Below are 11,396 nucleotides of genomic sequence, written 5' to 3'. Positions count from 1 at the left end.
AACTATGAGGCAATGACCAAATTACAATTTTGATTCGTTTGCTTTATTATTTTTATCTCCCTCAAAACTCTGCAGCATAGAGCCTATTTCAAATTCTTCTAACAGTCTACTTCATGAGTTACATGTGTACATACTGAATAAAGCAGATATACTGTGATTTTTAAGAAGTAAATCACTTTACATATTATAGGCTAGAGGCAGTTCAATGTAATGAGGAGGTTCTTATTCTGAAAAATCTGATGGCAATATTTTAAAGCTCAGATTACACAGGTTTATTAGCTCTTGGCTTGTTTCAAATATTACTGAGCTATACTTGAAACACATCTTCAACTCCACATTATTTATAGCTGTCCAATTATAAGGACTTCAGCAGTAAAATATGTGAAGTATGAAGAAGAATGTAATGTTGGTGACAAATGCTTTAGAACTCCAGGAATAAGGTTACCAAAAAGCAAAGTAAATCTAGAACAAGGAAAGGGAAGAAGATACATTTATTTAAAATAAAAATAGCAGACAATCTCTGATAATAAACAAAACCATTTATATTCCAAGTACATTCAATATACATTGTAACAATGCATATATATATTTAAAAAAGCCAAAAACCCAGTAACTTTATTAGAACTTTAGAAAGAAAAAAAAGTATTTTGATCCCCCCCCCCCGTCCCCCCCCCCCCCGCCCCGAGGTCTGCCCACAAACACAGCATGCTGGATCTGCGTGCCCTTTCAATGTTCTGTACAGCACAGTATTGCACAATGTGTGCGTTCCTTCTGTAAATACAGTTTTGAATATAGTTGCAGTTTCCTTAGGGATGATCCAGAACACGTGAGTGGTTCCATTTAATAAAAACCTTCGTAGGCTGGAAGAGCAGTGACAACCGTTTTCCTCGGTTTTAACAAAACGTACAAAATAAACTACTAAATCTAGATGTTTTCACATTATTTTGCATGAGTATTAAGCACAGTGTAAAATCTCAAGTTAGCCAAAACTAACGTTCTTTAAACTTTACATCAAAGTTTTTCTTCATTTTTTTTAGCATGGCTGATAAATGTTTTCTGTCACTCACTACTAATGCTTGTGAAACCAAAGAACTTGAAAAAGAATATGCAGTGATGAAGATCCAAAAATGTCACTGAATTTCAGTTTTAAGATACACACAGTTCCTGTTGGACAATGGACTGTGAGAGTTTACTATCTTCAGCCTTTTCGTGTCCTGGGGCATGGCAAGTAGTCTTCCGTTTAAATAATCTCAGACTCAATCGTAATAATTCATTGTCTACCATTGGAGCACTCGTGTAAGCTTGTTTTACCGTGCCCTATTTGGAGAAAACAGAACAAAACAAAAAAAATGTACATTAGTCGACAATAAAAAAGATTAACTTCTAACAAAAATATAGAAGTTATAAAAAATTAGTTGTATTGGGTATTTAACAGTACAATTAAGAAATGTTTTCAGACTTGAGAAATCTTATGAAAGAAAGCAATCTTTATTTATTTTTTATTGATTTCAGAGAAGGAAAGGGAGATAGAAACATCAAATGATGAGAGAGAATCATTGATCAGCTGCCTCCTGCACATCCCCTTCTGGGGATTGAACCCACAACCTGGGCAAGTGTCCTGACTGGGATCGAATCGTGACCTCCTGGTTTACAGGCTGATGCTCAACCATCGAGCCACACCAGCCAGGCAAGAAAGCAATCTTTCGAGGGCACGTGGTCTAACTTCTTACCTAATGTAGGAATCTAAACAATCCCTGACAAGTAACTGACTAGTGTTTACTTAATTTCTAATGAGGAAAAAAACAGAACAAAAACCCACACACTGTACAATCTAAGTTGAATAGTACTACTTCTTCTATATGTTGAAATAAAAATCTCTTTTATGGAGCCATACACTAACTCAATCTTACTTTTACATGATAAGCTTTTAATTCTCTAAAGAGAAGCACTAAACCTTCTACACTCCATAAGATGTGGGCTCTAGAACTGAATTAAGTCTCCCTTGAACTATTATAAAATGTATATCTCCATTACAGTAACTTAAAGCTACATTAGCATTTTTTGGAAGTTATTGTTATAAAATTTTGTTATGTTTATGTTCTCCAACCATGTGTATAATGAAGTAAAGTTTGAATATCTCCAGCCTTCTGCCATTTATTTATTTTTGCTAGGATCCTTAAAGGTACAGTGTATTCTTTGATCACATTTACATTTATAAAAATATAGGAAAACTGACTTTTTATGCATAGTTCAGTGAATTACTACTCATGCAAAATCATGACCACAGAGACATTTCATCACTGAAAAACACTCCGTTGGTTGCCTCCTTGTATTCACACCCTCTTTAATCCTTAAACCTTGACAAATAATAAGTATCTTGTTATTGTTCCAGAACATCTTATAAATGGAATCATACAGAATATATGATCTTTTAAAATTAGTTTCACTTCATCATAATGCCTTTGAAATTTTTCCATGTTGTTGATAGTACTAAAGGCTTGGTTATTTATTACCAATTAGTAAATCACTGTATGGAGGTGCTACTGCTTATGTATTAGCCAGTTCAACAACACTGGGCTTATTTCTAATTTTGGAGATAAAAATAGAGCTGCTATAAACTTTTATGAAAAGGTTTTTATATGAATGTAAATTTCATTAAAAACACACACACACACACGTTTTTATTGATTTTTAGATAGAGAGGGAGAGAAACAGAGATATTGATGAGAGAGAAACATCTATCAGCTGCCTCCTGCATGCTCCTATTGGGTATTGAGCCTGAATCCCAGGCATGTGACCTGACTGGGAATCGAACCAGTGAACTCTTGATGCATGTGAAGATGCTCAATCCACTAGGCAACAATGGCCAGACAAGTTTTCATTTTCTAAGGTAAATATATAGCAGCGGGATGGTTAAGTATACATTTACCCTTATAAGAAATAATGAAACTCTCTTCTAAAATACAATAGCTCTACCGTTTTGTATTGTCACTAGCAATACATTCTGCATTCTCACCAATTTTTTTTTTTTTTTTTAGCTATTTGTAATAGGTTGTTGATAATATCTGATTGAAGTTGTAACTGCAATCCCTAAAGCTAATGATGTTAAACATCTTTTCATGGGCTTATCAGACATTTCATATATCCTCTCTGATGAAGTATTTACTCATCTTTTACCCACCAAAAAAATTGGGTTGCTTGTTTCTTACTGTTAATTGTTGAGTTCTTTATATATTCTGGATACAAGTTCTTTTTCAAAATGTGATTTGCAAATATTTTCTTCCAGTATACTTGTCTTTACATTATCTGTCACAGAATAAAAATTTTAAACTTTGAAAATCAATTATCTCAAAATAAAAAAGTTTTAAGTTGACTGGTAATAAGTGTGTCGGTCTATTTCGGGATTCTGTTTTGTTCCATTGATCCAAGTATCTATTCCTTCACTAATACCACACCATTTTGAGTGCTGTGGCTTTATTTATTTATTTATTTATAAAAATCTGAACAATAAAGATTTACTTAAAAAAAAAGTGCTGTGGCTTTATAGTAAATCTTAAAATAGGGTAGTGTGCGTCTTTCCAACTTTATTAATCTTTTGTTCATCTTTAAAAATTATTTTGGCTATTCTAGTCGCTTTGACTTCCCATGTAAATTTTAGAATCAGCTTGTCTTTCTCCACAAAAAACCCCGCTGGAGTTTTTACTAGAACTGTGTTAAATCTGTGTATCAGCTTAGGAAGAATCACAATCTTAACTATATGGAGTCTTTCAATCTATAAATACAATATCTCTCTTTAGTTATTAGTCTCCTTTGATTTTTCACATCAGTGTTTTGTAGTTTTTAGCACACAGACCCTGAACATTTGGTTAGATTTATACTTAAGCACTGCTTTTTGGGGGAGCTGTTGAAAAGGGCAATTTTGTTTTCAGTTCAGTTCCTACATACAGAAATGCAATTGCTTTTTGCATCCTGTTTGTATCTCATTATCTTATAAGTTCTAAGAATATTTTTTAGTAAATTACTTTAGACCTTTTATATAGGCAGTTGTCTGTGATTAAGACAATTTTGTTTTCTTTCCAATCTGTATGCTTTTATTTCTTTTTCTTGCCACTACGACTTCCACTACAATGTTGAATAGGGGTGGTAAATCTCCTTGCCTCACTCCTGATCTCTGAGGGAAATCTTTCAAACTTTTACCATTAACCTGTTAACCGGGGAGTTCCCTTTTTAATTACGCAACGTACAACGGGTGCATACTCTTTCACTAGGACGTGTCAGTACGTCATGCCCAGTGGACGTAATTTTATATTATTCTTATTTTTATTTATACTTAAATATTACTATGTTAACTAAGGTTTTTTTGTAGATATTCTTTATAAGGTTAAGACTCCTTCTTATTCTAGCTAGTTGAGAATTTTTACTGTAAAGGAATGTTAAATTTTGTCAAATTTTTTTTCCTGCATCAACTGATATTGCCATGTATTTTTTCAAGTTTAAAATAGTAAACCAGCCTTTCATTCAAAGATAATGCACACTAGGTTGTGGTGGTGTATTCTTTTTATACATTGCTAACTTTGATGTCTTATCATATTTGAGGATTTTTATGTCCATGTTCATGAGAAATATTGATCTGCAGTTTTCTTCACTTACGATGTTTCTGACTGATTGCAATATCAGAGTTTTTCTGGCCTCATAAAATGTGTTGGAAAGTATTTCTGCCTCTTCAGATTTCTTAAGAAATAGTACAGAATTGGTGTTAATTTTTTCCTTAATGTTTAGTAGATTTTGCCAGTGAAACCATCTGGGACTGCAGATTTTCTTCTCAGGTTTTGAACTACAAATTCAATAATAATAATAAATAATAATAATAACAACAACAACAACAACGACGACGACATAGCACTCTTCAGGTTATCTATCACTTCTTGAGTAAGTTTTAATAGTTTGTAGCTTTTAGCAGAAACCGGTTTGGCTCAGCGGTAGAGCATCAGTCTGCGGACTGAAAGGTCCCAGGTTCGATTCCGGTCAAGGGCATGTACGTTGGTTGGTTGCGGGCACATCCCCAGTAGGGGGTGTGCAAGAGGCAGCTGGTCGATGTTTCTCTCTCATTGACGTTTCTAGCTCTTTATCTCTCTCCCTTCCTCTCTGTAAAAAATCAATAAAATATATTTAAAAAAAAATAGTTTGTAGCTTTTAGAGAAATTCTTTTCTTCTAAATTGTCAATTTATTTACATAGAGTTGTTTACTTACATAGAGTTGTTCACTTTATAGTACTGTCTGATCCTTTTAATGTTTGTGAGATTTGCAGTGATATTTCCTCTTTCATTGATATCGATAATTTGCGTTTTAATTTTCACTATATCATTATGCTTAGGGGATTGTCAATTTTATTCTTTTCAAAGAATCATCTTTTGGTTTCATGAATGTTCTCTAATGTTTTTCCAGTATGAATTTTATTGATTGCTGGTATTATTGATATTTCTTTCCTTTTGCTTGCTACAGATTCTGTACATTCTTTTAATACCACGATGCAGCTAAGAATTCTTTTAGTACCCTCACCTATCTTTTCTGCTATGAACTATTTAGATACTTTAAAAATCCTCCTCCTAAATATAATCATGCGATTTATGGGGGTGTTCAATGGTTTTCTAACTTTCTTTTTGTCCTTTGGTATCACTTACCTCCTATTCTGAACTTTTTGTTCAGTTAATGGCCTGTGCCCAGTAATAGAGTTCTGAACAATGGTTCTCATGCAATTTTCAGGGGCATTTTTAGTTATAAAAAAATTTGAAGCCATTATGGCATACTAGAGGAGGAAAACAGGGAATGTTACAGACTATTTTTAAAAAAATATATTTTATTGATTTTTTACAGAGAGGAAGAAAGAGGGATAGAGAGTTAGAAACATCCATGAAAGAGAATCATCGATCAGCTGCCTCTTGCACACCCCATACTGGGGATATGCCCACAACCAAGGTACATGCCCTTGACCGGAATCGAACCTGGGACCTTTCAGTCTGCAGGCCGATGCTCTATCCACTGAGCCAAACCGGTTTCGGCCAGACTATTTTTTAATAAAAAGGGGCAGGCCCTGGCCAGGTGGCTCAGTTGACTGGAGTGTCACCCATACACCAAAAGAGGTTGCAAGTTCAATTCCAGGTCAGAGAATAAACCTAGGTTATGAGTTTGATCCTTGGTGGGGGCACGTATGGGAGGCAACAAATCTATGTCTCTCTCCCTCTATCTCTGTCTCTCTCTCTCATCAATAAAAATATACCCTCAGGTGAGAAGAAAATAATGAGTAAATAAAAAGATACACAATTTTGATTAAAATCCATAGTCTTTCTCAAGTGGGGTTCCTTAAATGGACTAAACAAAAAATAATTTGAGTGATTATTTCTCATTTAAATACCAAGGATGATATAACTATTACCATTTTAGATGCATAAGAAATTGATTCAGCCTTAGCCAGTTGCTCAGTGGATAAAGCGTTGGCCCATGGACTTAAGGGTCAAAGATTTGATTGCAACACCTTGGTTGCAAGCTTATCACCAACACGGTTGGGGGATTCTTCCCTTCAATCAATGTTTCTCACATTGATATTTCTCTCTCTCTGTCTCTCGCTCTCCCTCCCACCCTCATTAAAAAATCGATGGAGCCCAGCTGGTATGGCTCAGGAGTTTAGCGTTGACCTATGAACTAGGAGGTCACAGTTTGATTCTCAGTCAGGGCATATGCCAGGTTGCCAGCTTGATCTCCAGTGTGGGGCATACAGGAGGCAGCCAATCAATGAATGATTCTTTCTTATCACTGATGTTTCTCCCTCTCCCCCCCCCCCCCACTCTCCTTTCCTTTCTCAAATCAATAAAATATATTTTTTTAAAAAAACAATGAAAAAAATATCCTCGGGTGAAAATTAAAAAAAAAGAAAGAAGAAGTTGACTCAGTATATACAGGTCTAGGGCACTAGCACTTGATTTTCACAGAGAAATTTCCAGTAGAGGAAGGCTGTAAGGAGAGATGAGCACTTAAGCAAAGGGATAAAGAGTACTAGGTATATACTGAAATGGGAGTGCAAAGGAGAATACTGTAGCAACTCTGTCGAAAGTAATTTTCAATCAGGTCTTAAGCAGAGAAGAATTTAAAATTTTCCAATTCCTTATATGTTTCCATTTTAACATTTAGAGATGAATTCATCCCTCTCTTTCTTATAAATGTAATGTCCTCCATAAATCTGAGTACTTTCTTTAACTAAGTATCCTTTATTTATTTATTTATTTATTTTTTAAATCAATCTTTATTGTTCATATTATTACAAAGGTTCCTCATTTCTTCCCCCCTCCACCAGGTTCTCACCCCACCCTCCGGCCCCTTCCCCTCCCCCATTGTCCTCATCCATAGGTGCACAGTTTATGTTCAGTCTCTTCCTCCCTGCCTTTCCCCGATAGTAAATCCCTTTTCAGATAGTAAATCAGTTCTAAGTATCCTTTATTTAGCAATGCTTTCCTTAATGTTTCCAAGTAAAATTTAACAAATTAAATGTTTACCTAAATTTTTAGGATAACTCTCTTTTGTCACACTGCCCATGCCCACCAAATCACATCCCCAAATTAAAGTCCCAGTTTCTTAGTTTCAAAAAGTCTAAAATATTTTCAATTTCTTATGACCAGATCCCTTTTCAATCTAAACTAATTTCTATTTCTCTCATATTTCAATTCCTTTTTGTCTTCTCAAGTAAATGCTTACATATAATCACTTGTATTTATTTCCCTCTCTTCCAACTTGATACACTGTCATAAATAATATTTCTATAAATATTCTCACCATATTCTGGGGAATATTTTTCCTTAACCCTCAATTTAAATAAATTTCTAGTATTTTTTTTTTTTTTTACAGAGGAAGAGAGAGAGATAGAGAGCTAGAAACATCGATGAGAGAGAAACATCGATCAGCTGCCTCTTGCACACCCCCTACTGGGGATGTGCCCGCAACCAAGGTACATGCCCTTGACCAGAATCGGAACCTGGGACCTTTCAGTCCACAGACCGATGCTCTATCCACTGAGCCAAACCAGCCTCGGCAATTTCTAGTATGTTTTATTATCTAAAGAAACTTTTTCACAATGAAATGAAAAATATTTAAAGCAATCAAATGAAAGGCATATAATTCATAACACTCAACGAACACTTTGCAATTTGTACCAAAATAATAATACCTTCTCGTTTTTAACAAGCTGCTTTCGGATTGCAGAATCCCGTCTGAAGCATAACGCTTTACAACATGGCCCAAGATTACTAAGAAGACTTGCTCTTTCTTCTTTTCGTAGTAATGCAGCCATATTGAGAGCCCCCAAATCATGTTCAAAAAGATTGTCTGCATCTTTTAAAAACCAAAAACACACATTAAGTTTTCCTAAAATATAAAAATAATACCAACTGCTTAGATGAATATTCTACAGTCTGTACTTTATCAGTAACCAACATTGATGAAAATTATTTTATATTAAAGGCGATATATTTTCTGTGAAAGTCATTGAATGTAGTTTTGTTGCAAGATAGGGAAACATTATTTCCTTATATTTCCAATGATTCTCTCTCTTATATTCAGCATCATATATCAGCTCTCTAAAGCAATCATAGCAAAATACTGGACTGACTGGTAAAGAACAGTCAAATCCCTCTCTACAGTGTGCATTTTCATTATTGAGAGTAAGCCAAGGTCAAACTGTACTACTATGTTATAGTTAGCAAAATTAAACTAGATTTTAACTTAAAATGCCATTTGTAAGTCACAGGAGTCAATAACTTCAGAGGTGGATAAGACCTTAGGGGTTTCATTTCATCATTTTTGTTCATAGCAGTTATAATACTTGCTTAAGATCACAACGAGCAACCAAAAATGGTAGAAAGAGTAGAACAATAACCTAAGACTTTGATCACCTGTCAGGCTATACATACTCACAATTATAATTTATATATGTTTCATAAACATACATTTCTATGTTTACTGAAAAATATTAAAATCAAGAGTTTTACTGATTATGCTAGCAGCTGAAAGAAAGGACATGGATTCATAAAATTCTTAAAAACATTTTTTATATTAATAAAAAGCTTAATTCTTTTAACTAAACTTGTTTATTCTCATGAACATTATATAAAAGTAAATAATGTTACTTTCATCTTTTATCTCCTTTCCACATGCCCTCCTCATTTTGGTCTTGATAAGGTCTATAATCAATGTGATAAAATAGTTTCAAATTAAAGAGTAGCAGTTAATATTTATTGAGTGCTACAACACATCAGGAACTGTTCTAAGTATTTTACTTGTAATAACTCATATGCTCCTCCTAACAATCATATGCAGTTGGTGGTGTCATTGTTCCCAGCTTAAGATGGTGACACTAACACAGAGATGGAACAATAGCTACTAAGTGCTGCGTCTATTGGAATCCAGACCATTTGGCCCAGAGACCCAGTTTTTAACAACTTTGTTCAAGGTTCAACCTACACAACTGTATTTGGGTAGAATTCCCCATATCCCAGAAAAAAGGATTGCCAAGACATCCAATTTGCTTAGATATAGAGATATCTAGTCTTCTCCCATAGGCTCTGCTTCATTTAGCCCTGGTTAAACCACTGAGTATTTTGTTCAAAGAAATTTTGATATAGAAAGATAATTATGCTATTTTTACAACTTTTCTATGAGCTTAAGTTTTTATCAAAATAAATTTAAGAAAGAAATTCTCGGGGGATAAAGATAGATATATAATACCTTAATCAATCAATAAATTAAAATGCAAAAAAAAAAAATTCTCACCATGAGAATTAAATAATGAGTGATTCCTCAAAAAAGAAAAAAAAAAAAAAGAAAAAGAAAAAAAAGAGAGATATACCCAATATTATTAATGCTACATAAAGAGAACATAATCCTTTTTAAAGGCATCTTAGTATTTATCACACATAGTGTTCAATCAAAGTAGACTAGAATTACCTTTGGGTTTTTCTAAGAGTCTCTGACATGTTTCTTTGACTTTAGTAAAGAGTTCAGAACCTGCCAGTTTTTTAGAAATCCCAACTCTCAGCATAACAGCTCCAGGTGTGAATTTTAAGAGTGCAGCCCCAGGCTCTCGTGGTTCCTTTGGATGCTTTGGCATAAGACCAGACCAATCCACATCTATCACATCTAATGGATCTGTAAAAAGTTACACAACAGGACTATTTTTACACCAAGAAATAGTATACTTGTTATCTAGAGAGAAATAGAAATTGCAAAATATGGAAAACCATTAAATAATACTTTAAACCAAAAATGCCATATTCTTAAGATAAAAGCTTTCTATAAATCCTCATATTTAGAATCTAAGGACCTTTACAAAAAACAACAACAACAAAACTTTTTAACCAAAAGAAAACAGGCAAGCAAACAAAAACCCAAACAAACTCATTCCTACAAACTGCTTGAGAGATCCCAATGAAAAAATTCCATTATTTCACAAAGAATAATAGGTCTGACATTTTAAAACTTGGTATCAGACTCCTTTCACAAGTTAAATGTAGGAATCTACTTTGCATTCATGTGCAAATACACATGCATGCACACAAATTTTACTTTTTAAAAACAAATAATTCATTATGAAATTACTTTATAATTCAGGCATTTGCTTTTATAAGTATTAAGAACAAATAATCCATCTATAATAAGGAGTAGTTGAGCAAATTAATAAAATAATGTCCTATTTAGAAATACACAGTAGCCAGTAATAAAGATAAAAATCAAATGTAATATTCTCATTCTCAGACAAAGCAAAGACCCTACTATGATTAAAAACAAATTCCAAAACTTTTTATTAACAACCAGACTAAATGGGGTGATTGATACAGTCAACAGAGTAAGATCTGGCAAGGCATAAAGTGGTGTAAGTGAAAATAATTACTGAATTTAAAAATTGTAGAGAGAGATATAGAAATAGTGCTCAAATATAATTTCAACTCTTATAAATTTCTAAACATTCATTTCCAAAGTTGGTTTATGGCACTACAGTTGTGAAGCTCTGTATCATATATACCTACTATCTAGAATACTGCCAGAAAACCAGGACTATTTGGCTAGATTCCAAGTTATATAAAATATAAACTCTGAAAAGGAAATCTTACAATTTTGCTATTTTAAATGAGGCCTTTCCCAATTCAAAGGCAAAGGCTACTTAAAAATTCATAGGGAGCCGGGCTGTAAGGCGGAACCCCGGGGAAGTGGCGAAAGGAGGTCCCAGCGGTGCGCACACTGCGCACAGAGAAGGGACGGTCGGCTGTGCCGCGGGATTGCCCTGACGGGAAGGAGACTGGGGCTCCAGACTGCTCTAAACGCCACCTCCAACTCCACTTCCAACTGAACTGAA

General features: G+C 34.2%; 1 protein-coding gene across 12 annotated transcripts in view; it reads right to left on the bottom strand.

The window, feature by feature from the left end:
- Nucleotides 1-474: 474 nt before the first annotated feature.
- ZC3H13 (zinc finger CCCH-type containing 13) overlaps nucleotides 475-11,396 on the bottom strand; it is a 102,523-nt gene continuing 91,601 nt past the window's right edge. For 11 of the 12 annotated variants that reach the window (XM_036458968.2, XM_036458970.2, XM_036458977.2 and 8 more), the window contains 3 exons: nucleotides 9,992-10,192; nucleotides 8,217-8,380; nucleotides 475-1,317 (listed from right to left, as the gene is read on the bottom strand). In XM_036458968.2, coding sequence (XP_036314861.1) covers nucleotides 1,147-1,317; nucleotides 8,217-8,380; nucleotides 9,992-10,192 — 536 coding nt within the window. In that variant the 3' untranslated portion in view covers nucleotides 475-1,146. Of the gene's footprint in view, nucleotides 1,318-8,216; nucleotides 8,381-9,187; nucleotides 9,229-9,991; nucleotides 10,193-11,396 lie in introns of all 12 variants that reach the window. The other variant, XM_036458976.2, reaches the window with a different exon arrangement.

Source organism: Pipistrellus kuhlii, unplaced genomic scaffold (genome assembly GCF_014108245.1).
Source record: "Pipistrellus kuhlii isolate mPipKuh1 unplaced genomic scaffold, mPipKuh1.p scaffold_m20_p_3, whole genome shotgun sequence".
Lineage (NCBI taxonomy): Eukaryota > Metazoa > Chordata > Mammalia > Chiroptera > Vespertilionidae > Pipistrellus > Pipistrellus kuhlii.
This window is presented reverse-complemented; position numbering and strand designations above follow the sequence as displayed.